Source organism: Lotus japonicus, chromosome 6, assembly GCF_012489685.1.
Source record: "Lotus japonicus ecotype B-129 chromosome 6, LjGifu_v1.2".
NCBI classification, from domain to species: Eukaryota; Viridiplantae; Streptophyta; class Magnoliopsida; order Fabales; family Fabaceae; genus Lotus; species Lotus japonicus.
The window spans coordinates 41,989,476-42,009,917 of NC_080046.1; the positions used below are offsets into that span (position 1 = coordinate 41,989,476).

Here is a 20,442-nt window from a genome sequence, read left to right on the forward strand (position 1 = left end):
TCATTCAATCACATCTTCTGTTTCCTATTTTAAATATTATTAAATTCAAAATTAATTATGAGCTACCAAAATGGATGGATGTGATTGAATGACGATGTAAAACTTGTTTACATTGTCAGTACATAGAAATTAATCTCAATTTTTTCATTCTTATAAAGTTTAATGTTCAAACATCAACCTTTATTTTTAAAGAGATTAATTTCTATACACCGACGGTGTAAAAAGTTTTACACCATCATTTAATCACAACCTTTCATTTTCTATTTTAGATATTATTAAATTCAAAATTAACTGTGAGCTAACAAAATGGAGAGATGTGATTAAATGATGGTGTAAAACTTATTTACACCGTCGGTGCATAGAAATTAATCTCATTTTTAAAATATAAAAATAGATATTATTTATTATATTCTAGAAACCTAAACTAATTGTTCGTGTCTTATGTTTTCCTCTTGTAACAAAAATAAAATTGATCATGTCTTATGTAATTTCATAATAAATAATTTTGGAATTAGAATCCAAAAACTTCGTATTGTTAAAATAAAAAAATAAAAAAAATGTATTTGGGTATAATTTTCTTCTTTTCCAACGAAGCAAAGAAAAGAGTATATTTTTTCTTCAAACATCAAATTAATTTAACCACTATCCTTATAATTAACCACAAAGTAACTTACCATCTAACCAACTAACTAACCACTTAGAAAAAAAAATGATATATAATTTACCGTTAAGCTCTCAAGGTATGATAAAATCTCCTTTCCAATTCATAAAAAAAAACTCTCTTAAATGATAAAGTTGTATCTTTGTCAATTCCCCATGAATGACTCAATTAATATTGAATATAATGACATATATTGCAATGGTGGCTAAAAAAACTAAGAAAGCTCAAACTTGCTGATGCAATAACATGATGTTCATAGTATACCCTTAAATTAGTATAGCAAGCAACACTTGGAAACATATCAAGATAGTTGAAGAAACAAAGAAAAGTCATTTACGACACTATTGTTGTCCCACTTCTCGGAATCTTCCTTTTCTTCTTTCTCTTCCTTCTCTTCCCCCCTCTTCATCCTCTTCAATAGGAGTTGTACCATCTGGCTTAGGCCTTTCCCTTAGTCCTGTCATTATATACATTCAACACAAATCAGTGTTTGTATTGAATGGCCACAGATAGAGAAGAAAAATATTAAGATAGGAGTTAGTACTTGTAATTGTCATAGTGGAAAGCTTTTATTGGCCTTGAAATCAAATTTAATTTTTAAACTGTCAACTTTTATTTTTTAGGAATTATGTAGTGTATAAATCCTAACTAATTAGTATGCCTTATAGAATTCCCTAACTGATATTAATTACTAATATGTAACCACTAAATTTTTCAGTAACCACTAAATTCTTTTAATAAGAGAGCTCTGCATTGAAACTTGTAAATGTATGAATGGAATTCTTGGCCTCCTCACTGAAAAATTGCAAAGAATATCTTTTTAATATAAAGCAGAGAAGTTTTGTAAATAGTTAGGAGAGAATTAATTGAGAAAATAGTAGCAAATGAGGAGAGAATAAAATGAATTATAGTATTGGGGAACTTCTTGAGCCATGGGACGGGATACTTCATAAGATGTCATTTTTGAAATCATGCACTCATAAGTCATACTCCCTCCGTCCCCTATTATAAGTCACTTTTTGTGAGTTTTTTTTGTCCCGAAATATAAGTCACTTTACAATATCTATGCAACATTAATTCTTTTTCTCCATGTTTACCCTTGTAGCATTTAAAGAATTTTCCTACTTTCCAATATTTTTCTTTATTTTCAAGGTCACTTTCATTTATATCTACTCAAAAAACTTTCAAAACTTAGTTTTTATTGGTGAGAGGAGGTTTTCAAGATAGTAGAACATTAGTATGGAGAGAGAGGTAGGTAAGAGTTAGGGGACATAAGGGTGGGGAGGGGAAGGTCCAGGGTTCGAATCCTGGAAGGGAACTTTGAAGGGATTTTCTAACTTACTAACAACCTAACATTTGCCTATCAAAAAAAAGAGATTAATTGAATTGATATGCTTTTAAATGGGGTTAATTTAGGAAAAAAGATATAAATCTATTTCAACTAACTAATTCTAACCACTTTTCTTAATCCTAGAGAATTAGGTAAAAGTGACTTATAATAGGGGGACGAAGGGAGTATTTATTTGTGGCCCGTCTTAATTGCGCTCTCACTAAATCCATCTAGAAAAGTAGCTAATATGAATAAATGAACTTGCAGGTAATGAATGAATAAACCACAGTTATCAGAGTCCTATCTGTTCTTTGACCTCCTCTAGTTTATCAAAATCATCATATGGTAAACTGCTTAACAGTTTTCCAATTCCACATCACACATTGAAGTTGGTAGACAATGGTCTTGGCCATACCATCTTTAAATCAATCTACATATATAAAATTATAGACATGTACATAGATGTTCTTTTATACACATAGAAATTCAGCAATCGTAAGATCCCAAAGTTACATGATCTTTGGAATGCAAAATCATCTATATTTAAGAACAAATCTTTATCTCTATGCGCTATTGAGCATGACAGATGCAAAGGGTCTTCTAAACACTTAAGAGCGATTATAAACTGAAGCAAAGCTTTATTAGTTTCTTGCTAATTTGCTTAATAATGACATGCCATAATATGACCACAAAAGAAAATGTAATTATCAAAATAACCATCCCAGTTATAGCTAGAGACAACTTTTTTCATCTATAATGAAGATTGAAGATTTACCATATGGATTAGGACTTTGGAGTGACACCTGCAAGAGGAAAATAATGATAAATACGTGGCCACATTATGGTGCAAATTGAAAATTAAAAATGTCCGAATATGCATTGAACTCACCACTTTGTAAGAGACGAACAAAGATGTTTGCGCTGGTATCTTTTTCTGTTCAAAGAAAGTTAACCTCTCCACTTGAAGGCCTATATTCAGGAGACATCAGCACCCAATTATTAAAAAAAATTCACCAGCAAAACAACTATTATCAAACGTTCGACAAATTAGTAGGTGGAACTGGTCAAAAAGCACAAAGAAGGCAAGTAAATGAGGACTCTTACTGGAGCAGAAGAGGACGATGAGGAATATGTTGTCTGATAACGAAAATGAAAAGGAGAAAAATGGGATATCAGTGTGCCAAAGTCAAAATGCAGAAAAAAAGGTGCAAAATGAATGGTTCTTACCAGAGTAGAAGATGACATCTAGGAAGAACATAGCCTGAGAAAGAAATGGCGAGAATAAATAGGGCAAAATCAGTAAACCATGAACTTAGAATAACTGAAATCAGAAAACTTGCATGCTCATCTTCATTTACATTGTTTAGTGTTAATACAAAAATTACAAAACTCAATCTCCTATGATATAGAAGTAGAAAATAAGCAAATGAATGATACCTTAATTACAAAGCTGGTACACATGAAATTCAAAAATTGAATAATTTGATGAATAACCATCTTGACATGAACTTGTCGAGTAGTGGGCATTTTGAGGAGTAGCAACTTAAACCTTGGAATATCCACCAATGATATCACGCAAAAACAAAGAACATACATGATTGTTTGCTCACACCTAAAAATAAATAAACACCAACAATTTTTTTAAAAAAATTGCAAAAAATAGAGCTTCAACATGAGGCAGTATGACACACTTTCAAAGGTAAAGGAAGTAAGGTGTTTCCAAAAGGTAGAAGATAACAATTCTACTACCTGTCAGAAAGAGTCGATTAACAATGAGGGAAAAGACTAAATAACGGAAAAACAATGCAAAACAATTTTGCAAAATCACTGAAATAGAAGATTGTTGTGTGATGTGTCCCTCCAAATGGCTGTGAAGATTTCGGTTAAGCAAATAGAAGGGGAACACAAAACTAACATTAAACATCACAAAACTCATAGAAGGCAAAGCAATTACAAATGTTTCTGTACGAAAACAATTGAAAAATAATCATGATATGTGTTGAGTCATGAGTGAAGGACAACATCTTGCAGCCAAAACCATGAATCGAAATTTGCCGGCAATTTCAAATTGAAGGAAGATAGAAATCAGAGCTCCATCAAAATTTTAAAATTGAAGGCGAGCAAACAACATGAGAGTGAACAGAACAATGTAAAAAACTCACCGAAATTTGAAGTCCATAACCAAAAATTGTAATCTTCAGTGCAATGTATGTTTCCTTGGCATGCACAAATCTATTAGCAAAGAAGAAAAAGATTCAGAGACGAAGTTTCTCTCAGCCACAACACAAAGCATAGTGTAAGAACAGAGGAGTGAAAAACCGCCAATGGAAGAACAAACCTCAAGCGAGTGAATCCCTAGGGCAAGAAAGTAGACAAAAAGCTACACAATGGACTCCTTGAGAAAATCGACTGAGTCCGCAGGAGAAAACGCTGCACCTTCACCAACGTGGTGTAGCTTGCGGCGGCATCGGTGATGAGGTGTAGATCTTGAGGTCTCCGACGATGTGAGAGGTGGTTGAGTAAGAGGATGCAGAGGACGCAACCTGTGTCGTTGTCAGCGCGAACCTGATGGGCCTCACGAAATGTGACAGAGCGGTGAGAGATGCCACGGCGGTAGAAAGTGAGGGATGGATCTGAATATATAAGAAGAATAAGGGTTTTGTTTGAGGGAGAAGAGATTGAAATCGAAGGCCAGAAGTTATGAAGAATTGGAATAGACGGAGCGAATGAATAGAGAAATCATCTGTGTAACGAAACCGTAGTCGAAGAAAGCTAAAGGACGGAATGCGTTAACGTGAATTGAATCATTGAATATTGAATGAGAAGGGAAGATGTGAATAATTGGAATAGAAAGTTAGATTAAAAATAATGGACGACCAAGATTGATTCTCGATCTAATTATTTCATGATTGACTGAATTACCCATGTCAAAATTGTAATCCATGTACATTCATCTGTTGAATTACTAATTTGCCCTCAAGACTGCAAAAACTCTCCCTTTATATATATTATAGATAGATAGATATAGATAGATTATAGATAGATTATAGATTATAGATTATAGATTATAGATAGATAGATAGATTATAGATTATAGATTATAGATTTTGTTTTCATGCATATGCTATATCTGCTAATCATGATAGTGTCTCAAAGACTCAAACTCTTAAAAATATTTAGTATGGCAACTACCCTTGCTTTGCAGACTAAAAGAAATCTTCATAGTTTGGTTGGAGCAGCAGATGATGACAATGTCACAATGCATTGGGTGTGCTGGTGCAAATTTTTCAGCTGGTTTTGTTGCAGGAACTCTAGGAGCGGGAGATACATGTCCACTAGATGTTGCAAAAACTCGAAGGAAGATAACGATATGGGTGTTTTTATAGATTTATCATTTATATCCTCTATATTATTAGATTGGGTCTAGGATGGTTCATCAATTTCATTATGATTAATTTGTTTGTAACGTGATTGATTTTTGGCATTATAGGTGTTGTTACTTTGTGCATTATAGGTAGAATGAATCAAAGTATATCAGAAATCATTATGAGTTAGTTTATACTTTGAAGACTTGAAGTCTTGAAGGTTAGCAAAGGAATTCCCACATATATACCACAAGAGACCTAGCTGGGTAGACAAGCTTGGTTTTTGGCATTGCATTTTAATATCTCTGCTTCTTTTGTTTCTCTTGGTGCAGCTTTTCTCAACTACAACCATCATTTTGATTTTCATTATCTGAATTTCAGGTGCTACATCATATCGCTCTGAATGTTCCCGTTTGACTTCAATTGTGTTGTGTCTCATATTTCTGTTTCACCCCTGAAACTATGTCATGTTAACTAAAATCACTTCAGCTAAATTTGTAACTATCATATATATATATATATATATATATATATTTTATAAACAAACACGACACTATTACACTTATAAGACCATAAATCAGACATTGATTAAAGCAACACATTCAATGAAAAAAAAATGAACAAACTTTCTTCTTCTAAATCCTCATCGCGAAACCACTAGACCTGCTATCAATGTTTATGGCTAATATACTCACTATATTTAATCAATATGAATAAATTACTTATTTTCAATTTTTCCCCTATTTAAAATTTAAGTACTTATTTTCATTTTTAAAATACTATTAGGATATATATATATATATATATATATTTTGAAGTATGAAATTTTGATAGTAAAAATAAGTTTTATGGTAATTAGAAATTGATAGCTACATATTGTCTGCTTTTATTAAAGGATGCAGATTTTCTCAAGGGTAAACTTTCTCCACCTTTGTAAAGTTGAAATTTTATGTTTTTATCTCTTTTTATATTTATTAAATAGGTGCGACCTATTCATATTAATAAAAATAAAAGATAAACACAATATTTCACTTGACATTCTCATCCTTTATTAAATTTTCAAATTTCAGGGTAAAAAACACACACGGGAAGGAACAATTACATAAAAATGTTAGAAATAATTGAAAAATAAAATTTTATATAATTTCAAAAAAGTTATATATATTCTAATAATTTTAGGAGTATATAAATTATTTTAGGAGTATAATATATATATACATATAAATAAATAAGTATGATATTCTTTTTTTTAAAATCGGAAATATAAATTGCTCCTCCAAGAATTGATCCCTAGACCTCCCCCACCCAAACTACATATTCATTAAAAAAATTCAAGAATAAAACTTTATTGGAAAGTGCTTAAAAATTTAAATTTTTATAAAAAAATTCATATTTTTATTGAATTTGTAAATAATTATTTTATTGAATTTTATGTATTGACTTTTTTTCTTCATATACTTAACATTGTAATTCAGGTTCCCTCTGATACGATTGTCCTGCACGATGCTAGGACAAGAGGTTTGACAACCGCTTAACAGTAAAACAGAAACAATAACACACAGTAATTGTTAACCCAATTCAGTGAAAAACTTTCACCTACGTCTGGAGGGTTTGCACCCAAAGAAAGGAAATTCACTATCTCAAGATTCAGGAATTACAAACACTCACGAACAACTTAGTTCATAGTTCACTTCCTAATCTACCCAGTGTATTTCTACTTAGAATCTCAACCTAAGTATGAGAGCCCCTCTCACTTTCTCTCAATCACTGCCACAGTGATTGGTGAACACAATGAACAATCAGAGTTTGAACGCAATCAAACCACACAGAACCCTTCTTTGCTTTATAGAATCAGTGAGCAAAGAGGATTCACAACTAACAAAGGACAAAAGACAAACACAAATCCTAAAACACTTGATCTCTCTCTTTTAGCTTCAGTGGTCTTCATGTTTTAGGTCTTCATATCCTTTTATAGACTTCAGCAGCGGTAGCATGGGCTTTAGGGTTAGCATGGGCTGAAGAAACAGATGTAAGATCAAGTTTTGATCTAGTAGTACAACTCTATGTTTTGATGATTACAAGTTAACCTTTTGGTATGAACAATTATGGTACTCTAACGTGTTTTCTGAGTGTGCTCTTAACAGGCACTGACCTTGTCACAAATTCACACAAATCCGATGCACTGTGCTTAAAGAGTGATCCTAGCAACGCTTTCGCAATCTCTATGTTCAGTCTAAACAGTAGAAAAGCTTCAGAAGATCTGAAGTAATTTAAGCTCTGATAAGGACTCAGCTCACTTGAAGCTCTGATGATCCAGACGTTCTGACAACCCAGATACTCTGAAGGCTCAGAAGTTCTGATGGTGTAGAAGACTCTGAAGATCCAGAAGCTGAAGAGTGAAGACTCTGAAGTCCAGAAGCAACTGGCTCTGAAGACCATGTACTGATCCTCTGAAGTGAAGATCAGAAGGTACAGCGGTCAGAGAATCCAAGCTTCCTTCTGACTCTGATCAACCAGCTTCACAAGTTCCAACACGAAGCGCTCCTCTGATCAGATGTCAAACGAGGTTAAAGGTCAAGTCACTATCCAAAGTACAAAAGCAAAATGTACTATCCTGACGACCTAACCTACATTCTCAGCCACAGCAGAAGCTGGAATTTCCAGAACTGCACTCCAACGGTAGCATTCCCATGCAACATTCAAACCCTAATCCTTGGAGTATAAATAGAGGCTGAAGACTGAAAGTAGCGGCTAGAAGAACTTACACACACGCAAGCTATATTCAAACCTTCTAAAGCTTTCTTTCATCTTGAATTTCATTGTGTTTACTATAAGCTTTTGAGAAGCATTTTCTGTGTAAACAAGAACTTCATATACAGTTGTATAGTTTGCCTTTAGGAGATCAAGGTTGATCGGATCCTAAAGTAGACTAAGAGAGTGAATCTTAGTGTGAGCTAAGTCAGTGTATTGTTAGTCACTTGTAGGTTTCAAGTGCAGTTGTAACATATACCTGATTAGTGGATTGCCTTCATTCTAAGAAGGAAGAAATCACCTTAACGGGTGGACTGGATTAGCTTGAGTGATTTATCAAGTGAACCAGGATAAAATCCTTGTGTGCTTTTCTATCTCTTATGTTAAGCACCTTTGAGTCTCGAAAAGATTTGTTAAAATCTTAAGGTGGAAGTTTTATCTTGAAAACGTTATTCAAACCCCCCCTTTCTATCGTTTTTCATACCTTCAATTGGTATCAGAGCGCAAGTTCTGATTACCACACCTAACAGTGTTTAGTGATCCGGGCCGGTGTGAAAAACAATGGCTACCACAAGTGAAACACAGAAAGATGGATACAACGTAAAGCCTCCTATGTTCGACGGTCAAAGGTTCGAATATTGGAAAGATAGACTTGAAAGTTTCTTTCTGGGTTTCGATGTAGATCTCTGGGATATTATTATGGATGGTTATGAGCGTCCAGTTGATGCAGAAGGCAAGAAGATCCCAAGGTCAGAGATGACTGCAGATCAAAAGAAGCTGTACTCACAACATCACAAAGCTAGAACAATTCTTCTATGTGCTATCTCTTATGAAGAGTACCAGAAGATTACAGATCGTGAGTTTGTTAAGGGTATCTTTGAATCCTTAAAGATGTCTCATGAAGGAAACAAGAAAGTGAAGGAATCGAAGGCGTTGTCCTTGATTCAAAAGTATGAATCCTTCATCATGGAACCAAACGAGTCCATTGAAGAAATGTTCTCCAGATTTCAGTTGCTTGTAGCTGGAATACGACCTCTCAACAAGAGCTACACAACAAAAGATCATGTCATAAGGGTCATCAGGAGTCTTCCTGAAAGCTGGATGCCTTTAGTGACATCAATAGAGCTCACGAGAGATGTCGAGCGTATGAGTTTAGAAGAACTCATCAGCATTTTGAAATGCCATGAGCTGAAGCGATCTGAGATGCAAGATCTGAGGAAAAAGTCTATAGCCTTGAAATCCAAATCTGAGAAGGCTAAGTATGAGAAGTCAAAGGCTCTCCAAGCTGAAGTAGAAGAATCTGAAGAAGCATCAGAAGATTCTGATGAAAATGAGCTGACTCTGATCTCTAAAAGACTCAACCGCATCTGGAAGCACAAGCAGAGCAAGTACAGAGGCTCTGGAAAGGCCAAAGGAAAGTCTGAATCCTCAGGCCAGAAGAAGTCATCAATCAAGGAAGTCACATGTTTCGAGTGCAAGGAATCAGGGCACTACAAAAGTGACTGTCCAAAGTTGAAGAAGGACAAGAGGCCAAAGAAGCACTTCAAGACGAAGAAAAGTCTGATGGTGACTTTTGACGAATCAGAGTCAGAGGATGTTGACTCTGATGGTGAAGTTCAAGGACTCATGGCCATTGTCAAAGACAAAGAAGTAGAGTCAAAAGAAGTACCTGACTCTGACTCAGCATCAGAAGAAGATCCTAATTCAGACGATGAAAATGAGGTATTCGCTTCTTTCTCAACCTCTGAATTAAAACATGCTCTATCTGATATAATGGATGAGTATAATTCTTTATTGACTAAGCATAAGAAGCTGAAAAAGGATTTCTCTGCTGCTTCTAAGACTCCTTCTGAACATGAGAAAATTATTTCTGAGTTGAAAAATGATAATCAAGCTTTGTTAAATTCTAACTATGTGCTTAAGAACCAGATTGCTAAGTTAGAAGAAGTAGTTGCTTTTGATGCTTCTGATTGTAAAAATGAATCCAAGTATGAAAAGTCTTTTCAAAGATTCCTAGCTAAGAGCGTAGATAGAAGCTTAATGGCTTCAATGATCTATGGCGTAATCAGAAATAGAATGCATGGCATTGGCTATTCTAGACCTGATAGAAATGAGCCTACTGTGTCTAAAGCTAAATCTCGATATGAATGCTTTGTTCCCTCTGGTACCATATTGCCTGAATCTGTACCAACTAAAGTTGTTAAGACCCCTCTCAAAAAGGGAACTTTCTTCATGTCTAAATATCATGCTAAAATTCCATTACACTATCATGTTGAGAAACCCAAGGTGATCAGAACCTCTGGGGTAACTAACAAGAAAGGACCCAGAAAGTGGGTACCTAAGGACAAGATTATCTATGTTGCAGATATCCTTGATAGCTCCACTGAGACACCAATCATGGTATCTGGACAGTGGATGCTCGCGTCACATGACGGGAGAAAGGCGTATGTTCCAAGAGCTAAAGCTTAAGCCTGGAGGCGAAGTTGGCTTTGGTGGGAACGAAAAGGGTAAAATTGTTGGTACTGGTACTATTTGTGTAGATAGTAGTCCATGCATTGATAATGTTTTATTGGTAGACGGCTTAACTCATAACTTATTGTCTATAAATCAATTAGCTGACAAGGGTTATGATGTTATTTTCAATCAAATTTCTTGCAGAGCTGTAAGTCAGACCGATGGCTCTGTTCTGTTTAACAGCAAGAGGAAGAACAACATTTATAAGATCAGATTGTCTGAGTTGGAAGCTCAGAATGTGAAGTGCCTTCTTTCTGTTAATGAGGAGCAGTGGGTATGGCATAGACGGTTAGGGCATGCCAGTATGAGAAAGATTTCTCAACTGAGCAAGCTAAACCTTGTCAGGGGCTTACCCAATCTGAAGTTCGCTTCAGACGCTCTTTGTGAAGCATGTCAGAAAGGAAAATTCACAAAAGTCCCTTTCAAGGCAAAGAATGTTGTCTCAACCTCAAGGCCATTGGAACTTCTGCATATCGACCTGTTTGGACCAGTGAAAACTGAGTCTATAGGTGGCAAGAGATATGGGATGGTCATCGTTGACGACTATAGCCGCTGTACATGGGTAAAATTTCTATCCCGCAAGGATGAGTCTCATTCTGTGTTCTCTACCTTCATAGACCAAGTGCAAAACGAGAAGGCTTGTAGGATTGTGCGTGTCAGAAGTGACCATGGTGGAGAGTTTGAGAATGACAAGTTTGAGAGTCTATTTGATTCCTATGGAATTGTACATGATTTCTCTTGTCCCAGAACTCCTCAACAAAATGGTGTTGTTGAGAGGAAGAACAAAACTCTTCAGGAGATGGGTAGAACCATGCTCCAAGAAACTGGCATGGGTAAGCACGTTTGGGCAGAGGCAGTAAACACAGCGTGTTACATTCAGAACAGAATCTCAGTGAGACCAATTCTGAATAAGACTCCTTATGAATTGTGGAAGAATATAAAACCCAACATCTCTTACTTTCATCCTTTTGGTTGTGTTTGTTATGTTCTTAACACTAAGGATATATTGCATAAATTTGATGCTAAGTCTTCTAAATGTCTATTACTTGGTTACTCTGATAGATCTAAAGGTTTCAGATTTTATAATACTGATGCTAAAACTATTGAAGAATCTATTCATGTTAGATTTGATGATAAGCTTGACTCTGATCAGTCAAAGCTAGTTGAGAAGTTTGCAGATCTAAGCATAAATGTTTCTGACAAAGGAAAAGCTCCAGAGGAAGCTGAGCCAGAGGAAGATGATCCAGAAGAAGCTGGTCCCTCTGATTCACAACCTCAGAAGAAAAGCAGAATCATTGCATCACACCCTAAGGAATTGATTCTGGGCGACAAAGATGAACCGGTCAGAACCAAATCAGCCTTCAGACCCTCTGAAGAGACCTTGCTCAGTCTGAAAGGATTGGTGTCATTAATTGAACCCAAGTCCATAGATGAAGCACTTCAGGACAAGGACTGGATTCTGGCTATGGAAGAAGAACTGAATCAATTTTCCAAGAATGATGTTTGGAGCTTAGTGAAGAAACCTCAAAGCGTTCATGTGATTGGAACCAAATGGGTTTTCAGAAACAAGCTGAATGAGAAAGGAGATGTAGTGAGAAACAAGGCAAGACTAGTTGCTCAAGGCTACAGTCAGCAGGAAGGAATTGACTACACTGAAACATTTGCTCCAGTAGCTAGACTAGAAGCAATCAGACTGCTGATCTCTTTCTCAGTGAATCACAACATAGTCCTTCATCAGATGGATGTGAAGAGTGCCTTCCTAAATGGTTATATTTCAGAGGAAGTCTACGTTCATCAACCCCCAGGTTTTGAAGATGAGAAGAACCCATACCATGTGTTCAAACTGAAGAAATCCCTCTATGGTCTGAAGCAAGCTCCTAGAGCATGGTATGAGAGACTCAGCTCATTCCTTCTGGAGAACGAGTTTGTAAGGGGTAAAGTAGATACAACTCTCTTTTGCAAAACTTACAAAGATGATATTTTAATTGTGCAAATATATGTTGATGATATTATATTTGGTTCTGCTAATCAATCTCTATGCAAAGAATTTTCTAAGATGATGCAGGCTGAATTTGAAATGAGCATGATGGGTGAACTCAAATACTTTCTGGGTATACAAGTAGATCAAACACCAGAAGGAACATACATCCATCAGAGCAAGTATACTAAAGAACTTTTGAAGAAGTTCAATATGACAGAATCAACAATTGCCAAAACTCCAATGCATCCTACATGCATTCTGGAAAAAGGAAGATGCAAGTGGTAAAGTTTGTCAGAAGCTCTATCGTGGTATGATAGGATCACTTCTATACTTAACTGCATCTAGGCCAGATATTCTGTTTAGTATTCACTTATGTGCTCGTTTCCAATCAGATCCAAGGGAAACCCACTTAACTGCTGATCCTAAGGTATCTGAAAGACACCACTAACCTTGGCTTGATGTATAAGAAAACATCAGAGTATAAGCTTTCAGGATATTGTGATGCTGATTATGCTGGAGATAGAACAGAGAGAAAAAGTACTTCTGGAAATTGACAATTTCTGGGAAGCAACTTAGTCTCATGGGCCAGCAAGAGGCAATCAACAATTGCACTATCCACTGCAGAGGCAGAATACATCTCAGCAGCAATTTGCAGCACTCAGATGCTCTGGATGAAACATCAGCTGGAGGATTATCAGATCCTTGAGAGCAATATCCCAATCTATTGTGATAACACTGTTGCAATCTCATTGAGTAAGAATCCAATCTTACATTCAAGGGCAAAACATATTGTGGTAAAGTATCACTTTATTAGAGATTATGTTTAAAAGGGCGTACTTCTTCTGAAGTTTGTTGATACTGACCATCAATGGGCAGATATCTTTACAAAGCCCTTAGCGGAGGATAGATTTAATTTTATTCTGAAAAATCTGAATATGGACTTTTGTCCAGCATGAAGATGGATCAGAACCTCTGACTATGATACTTCTTTATCAGAAGATGTCTAGTCCAGAAGGTAACTCCATCAGAGTATAAGTACCCATTGGTGCTCACTCTGAAGCGGAGATAGTAAACGTGTGTCAGTAACCCTGATGCATAGTTCCTTGTGCCCGTGTGACAGTCTGTTGTAATGAGTGTTGATGTGCTTCTCTCCTGTGTGTGATTGGTGTATTATCTGCTGATATGATGTCTTTAATTTTCAACCGTTGATTTTTACTTTTTCCTTTAAATCAACAACGGTTATTTTCAAAACCCACTATACACACACGTTCTCCATCACTTCCGGTTTTACACTCTCTCTCTTCGTTTTTCAAAACCCTTATCCCCACGATCTCTCTCTCTCTCTCTATTCATCCTCTTCCTTTCTACCCAAAATCTCCAACCGCTAAAAAATGGTGACAGTTAACAGAGGTGAAACAACCGAAGGTACTCAATTTCCAGTCATGGTAGTTGGTCAAGCTACAGGACAGTCAGGTCCTGAAGTTCAGAGAACTCAAGCTCAGGCTCAAGGGCAGATGATTCCTATTGCAGAACGGGGCTGTGCCGTTCACTGTGTTTATGCTCCTGAAGAACTACTGGTTCTTGCTGAGTGGAGATTCGACCTAGACAACATTGCTGCTAATGGGTATGATCTTCGTCCCGAAGTCCATGTTCAAGGCTGGGAAGAATACTTCAACAGGCTTCGAGGACCCGTGTTTGACAAATTGGTCAAGGAATTCTGGAAACACGCTGAATGTGATGATACTCAGGTGGTTTCGTATATTGCTGGAAGAAGGATCATCATCACTGAGAAGTCGATTGTTGATCTTCTGGGTGAGCACACTGGCACATGTTTCAGATTCCAACTGACGGAATCAAAGGTGAAACCCAGGACGAAAGAAGAGACCAACAAAGCTCTTTACACCACTTATAAACCTGGCAAGAGTGACTACAAGGTAGTGGATCTTCATCCAAAGCTGAGAATCTGGCACAAGATTTTACTTCACTGCATAAATCAAAGACCAAAGGGCAGCTCTCCTGACTACATCAATTTCTGCCAGAAAGCAATGCTCTTCTTCATCCAAGATCATCAGAAGATCTGTCTTCCTTTCTTTCTGTTCTCCTACCTCAAGGAGTGTATCAGGAAATCAAGAACAACTGCTTCTAAGAAGTCTGCCATCAGATACATTCCCTTTGGAAGACTGCTCTTAGATCTCTTCATTGAGAGTAAGCTTGTAGAAGATCTGACGAAGGCTGGCTGCACAGAGGATCTGACCACAGTTGTTAGTGATGTCTTCACTTCCAACTCCTTGAAGAAGATGGGACTGATTCAGACAAAGATTGCTCCTGCACATGAAGATACCTCTGATGAAGTCAGAAGAAGAAGAATCCCTCTGGTTGATTATCCCCTATGGTCTCAAGCAGATAATCCAGAAGCGATTTTGTGTTACATTGATGATCTGAGGCAACAAGGTTTTGAGATAGATGTGGACGAGTATTTCAGAAACTTGCCACCAGCTCCAGAGTTTGACTCTCCTCCCAAGAAGAAGAAGCCAAGGAAAATGCTTTTGGAGGAATCCTCTGAAGAGTCTGATGATGCTGCTCAAAAGAAGAAGAAGGCTGACAGGACTAAGAGAAAGCATGAGGAGCCCACCAAGCCAGATGCTCCATCTGATGGTGATGATGATGGTCCTCCTCCACCAAAGAAGAAGAAGCAAGTCAGAATCATGGAGAAGCCTACCCGTGTGGAACCAGCTGCTGAAGTAATTAGACGGATTGAGACTCCTGTCAGAGTGACCCAGTCTTCAGTGCGATCATCAAGTAAGTCTGCTGTTGTTGATTCTGATGATGATTTAATTTTATTTGATGCACTCCCAATCTTTGTGATGCTCAAACGCACTTCCAACCCACTCACTTCTATCCCTGAGTCCCAACCAGCTGCACAAACCACTTCTCCACCCACTTCACCAAGGTCTTCATTCTTCCAACCTTCCCCACAAGAAGCACCTCTTTGGAACATGCTTCAAACTTCCAAAGCTTCTGAACCTACTTCACCCATTACCATCCAATACAACCCACAAACATCTGAACCCATTATTCTCGAACAGTCTGAACCTGAACCCAGAACTTCTGATCACTCTGTTCCCAGAGCATCAGAACGTCCTGTTCGTAGAACCACTGATACAGACTCCACAACACCCTGTCCCTCTGTATCTTTTCCTACCAATGTTTCTGACTCCTCACCTTCAAACAACTCCGAATACCTCCGCAAATTTGACCAAGTAAGGAAAGAAAAGGAATCTGCCATTCCTGAGTACTACCTTACTGTGCCTAGTCCTAGGAGATACCGTGGACCTAGACCAGAACGTCTAGTTGACCCAGACAATCCTATTCTAGTCACACCTCTGAATGAAGCTGACCCTTCATCTCAACCCATTCAACATCAACCTGTTCAACCAGAACCAGAGAACTCTGAATCTAACCACTCTTCGGTTAGATCCCCACACCCTCAGGTTGAAACCTCTGAACCAAACCTTGAGACCCATATTTCCAATGACCAAACCTTTGATGTTGGCTCTCCTCAAGGTGCCTCTAGGGCAAATAGCAGCAATCACCCAACTTCTCCTGAAACCAATCTTTCCATCGTTCCCTTCACCTACCTCAAGCCAAACACCCTCCTTGAGTGCATCAGTGTATTTAGTCATGAAGCTTCACTGATGATTCGCAATGTTGAAGGTCACACTGACCTAAGTGAGAATCCTGACTTTGTTGCTGATGAATGGAATAGTCTGAGTGATTGGTTAATTGCTCAAGTTCCCTTTATGATGAGTCTTCTCACTACGGCAAGGGATCAAAGGATTGAGGCTGCAAGGCAGCGGTTCAATAGAAGAGTGATTCTGCATGAACAACGGCTGAGAAGTAAGCTACTTGAAGCTGTTGAGGAAGCAAAGAAAAAGAAAGAACAGGCAGAAGAAGCTGCTCGTCAAGAAGCTGAAAGGATTGCAAATGCCAAGTTAGAAGCTGAAAGGCTTGAAGCTGAAGCTGAAGCTCTCAGATGTCAAGCACTTAATCCAGTGCCCTTTGCACATGCTGATTCTCAAACTCCTCACTCTGCTCAGGATGTTCCCTCTACTTCTGCACAACCAAGCTCTTCCAGACTTGACATTTTGGAACAACGTCTCAACTCTCATGAGGCTATCATGTTTGACATGAATCTTGCACTTCAAGAACTTCTATGTCGCACTGCCAAGCCCTAGTTCTTAGGATTTCTTTCGTTTTTCTTCTATATTTACTTTTTATTTTAATATATTTGAATTATGTGTTATACTTGTTTATTATTTCTTACTTGCATCATTTATGACATATGTTTGCAAAACTCCTTTTATTCATATATCAATCATTACATCATACACTTTCCCTATCTAGAATGGAGGATCCTTCCTCATTCTTCTGCATTCCTGGCGCTGCTCCACTCTCTCCTTCTCCAGACGATCCAGTGAATACTCTATGTTGCCGAGTTTGATGCTCAGCTCATCTCTCTCCAGACTATCTTCTGTCGTCTTAAGTCTCTTTTCCACAGTCTCCTTCTCTTCCAGCAGATTCAGCTCCAGCTGGCAAAGCTCCTGAATCTCCTCCACGAAGCCGAGGAACTCTTTCAGATCTTTCTCCAACTCTGGACCAAGATCTTCTTCGAGCAGTGTCTTTATCAGCTCTTGTATGGTCTTTGTACCATCAGGATGCCTAATATTGAGGAACATATCTTCCTCGAAAGCTTTCCTTATAAGCTCTTCTAATGCAATCATGTATGATGCCATTTTTCTTATACTTGGAATTAATCGAGTTGTGAAGCTTCCTTTATTCCTAATCGCCTTATATAAGCTTCATCTTCTCTCTGAAAGTTAATGCTCCTACAGTTTCCCGAGGTTAAGTCCTTGGTAACTGAAGCTTCTCTTTACTCCCGTGGCCGGTGGTAAACGTTTTTCTTTCGCATTAATCCCTTTCTTTAATTCCCCAAATTTCTCCTTCATGCTTTTTATATTTTCTTTTAAACTTAGACCTTCTCTAAGGGGGAGTACCTTGTACTTCAAGCTAAGTTTTTCACACCCCAGGCTTTTTGCTTATGACAAAAAGGGGGAGTACAACCCAGTTTTTGATGTGTAAGCTGTGTTAGTGTGATTTATTTTTCTTTTGGAGAATTTAAGAGTTCCACCTTTATGACCATAGATGTGTCACTGGGCAAATACAAGGAATACATTTCACTTCTTTTGAAGTGATATTAGTTTGACTCTGATACCTAAGACTCTGATACCTAAGTCTGTTGACTCTGAATACTTATGCGCTCTGATTATTCCAATTCATCTATGTCATAAGTTTTTCACTCTGAACTCTTATATTATTTAGCTCAGAATCTAGACTCTACTAACGTTTTCATTAAGTATTAGATTCAGGGGGAGCTAAGCTCAGAATCAAGCAGTGACTTGAATTCAGAATGAGCAAAATCAACCATTCACATCAGGATAAGTCTTATTCTATTTCTCTAAACTCTGAGGGAATTCAGTTTATTGTTTAAGAATTGTTCATCAAAAATCTTAGTTTTGTCATCATCAAAAAGGGGGAGATTGTAAGATCAAGTTTTGATCTAGTAGTACAACTCTATGTTTTGATGATTACAAGTTAACCTTTTGGTATGAACAATTATGGTACTCTAACGTGTTTTCTGAGTGTGCTCTTAACAGGCTCCGACCTTTTAACAAATTCACACAAATCAGATGCACTGTGCTTAAAGAGTGATCCTAGCAACGCTTTCGGAATCTCTATGTTCAGTCTGAACAGTAGAAAAGCTTCAGAAGATTTGAAGTAATTTAAGCTCTGATAAGGACTCAGCTCACTTGAAGCTCTGATGATCCAGACGTTCTGACAACCCAGATACTCTGAAGGCTCAGAAGTTCTGATGGTGTAGAAGACTCTGAAGATCCAGAAGCTGAAGAGTGAAGACTCTGAAGTCCAGAAGCAACTGGCTCTGAAGACCATGTACTGATCCTCTGAAGTGAAGATCAAAAGGTACAACGGTCAGAGGATCCAAGCTTCCTTCTGACTCTGATCAACCAGCTTCACAAGTTCCAACACGAAGCGCTCCTCTGATCAGATGTCAAACGAGGTTAAAGGTCAAGTCACTATCCAAAGTACAAAAGCAAAATGTATTATCATGACGACCTAACCTACATTCTCAGCCACAGCAGAAGCTGGAATTTCTAGAACTGCCCTCCAACGGTAGCATTCTCATACAACGTTCAAACCCTAATCCTTGGAGTATAAATAGAGGCTGAAGACTGAAAGAAGCGGCTAGAAGAACTTACCCACGCGCAAGCTATATTCAAACCTTCTAAAGCTTTCTTTCATCTTGAATTTCATTGTTTTTTACTATAAGCTTTTGAGAAGCATTTTCTGTGTAAACAAGAACTTCATATACAGTTGTATAGTTTGCCTTTAGGAGATCAAGGTTGATCGGATCCTAAAGTAGACTGAGAGAGTGAATCTTAGTGTGAGCTAAGTCAGTGTATTGTTAGTCACTTGTAGGTTTCAAGTGCAGTTGTAACATATACCTGATTAGTGGATTGCCTTCATTCTAAGAAGGAAGAAATCACCTTAATGGGTGGACTGGATTAGCTTGAGTGATTTATCAAGTGAACCAGGATAAAATCCTTGTGTGCTTTTATCTCTTATCTTAAGCACCTTTGAGTCTCGAAAAGATTTGTTAAAATCTTAAGGTGGAAGTTTTATCTTGAAAACGTTATTCAAACCCCCCCTTTCTACCGTTTTTCATACCTTCAACAGATTGCAGCATCAACAATGCAAAACGCAATCTTGATAGATTTGGTTTCTTATTTCACAAGTAAAGATAGAAATCAATCTTTTAACAAAGATTATTTCAACAAATAACAACCCAACAATTTAAAACCCTTATGGAATAGCTACTTGCTCCTCAAGTAACTCAAAAACATATCTTCAGTAAATCTTCAGAGGGCCCACAACCAAAACTCAAGCTGAGGACTGATGCCCTAGCTTCACGGAATAAGATGTCCCGACATCTGCTTCGACAATCGGTTGTTTTGACAAAATGCATGGCAACATGTTCCAAAAATCTTCGCCTTTGTCAAATTTTGTCTAAAACAACTCACAACCAGAGAGGGTCAAGATAGAGAGTCAATTCTCCCCCTTAAGCATAGCTCCCCCTCAAAAGATGCATCCATACCAACAACTTAGCATAGTTGGAACAAAACACTTAGCAGCAAAAATGCACACACAGAAGAACTATCAACCCTTAGCAGATGATGACTTCATAGTTGATCAGCTTGAACTTCAACAAACCAAAAAACACTATCAGAAGTTACTTGCACATAAGCTAACCACATAAAATCAGAAGATGCAACTTGGAACAAACATAGCGAATGTCTTGAACACGTCTTCAAATTGAACAGACCAAAGCTAAGCACTAGGAAGACACACATAGTCTTCACAGAGGCAACTTCACAGTAGTAACACAGAATATTACAGACCACATAGCAGACAGAATCTTCAATCTCAAACTTCTCCCGCTTTTTAGCACAAATTTCCAAAGGGTGCACAAATACTTCCAACAACAAAAGAGATTAACAAAAAAATCATAACTATCTAGTCTTCAGAACTAGACTCCTCTCCTGATCCTTCTGCACGCTTCTCTTCACTCTCATTAGATCCTTCCTCCTCTTCATTGCTCACATCCTGAGCAGCTGTAGCAGTAGCACTGTGCTCACCACCTTGGCGTTCTTCTTCCTGCAGCTTGAGTAGCAAAGCATCAACCTTGAGCTTCCTGGCAGCGCTT

At 37.5% G+C, this 20,442-nt stretch overlaps 1 protein-coding gene across 1 annotated transcript; it reads right to left on the minus strand.

The window, feature by feature from the left end:
* Positions 1–474: 474 nt before the first annotated feature.
* On the minus strand, positions 475–4,812 carry LOC130723576 (uncharacterized). The gene is made up of 8 exons (XM_057574681.1): positions 4,330–4,812; positions 4,154–4,223; positions 3,429–3,603; positions 3,219–3,252; positions 3,096–3,128; positions 2,881–2,960; positions 2,767–2,794; positions 475–1,118 (listed from the first exon to the last, which is right to left on the minus strand). The coding sequence occupies exons 2-8, from the start codon at positions 4,168–4,170 to the stop codon at positions 1,003–1,005; spliced, it is 483 nt and encodes a 160-aa protein (XP_057430664.1). The 5' UTR covers positions 4,171–4,223; positions 4,330–4,812; the 3' UTR covers positions 475–1,002.
* Between the last annotated feature and the right edge of the window lie 15,630 nt (positions 4,813–20,442).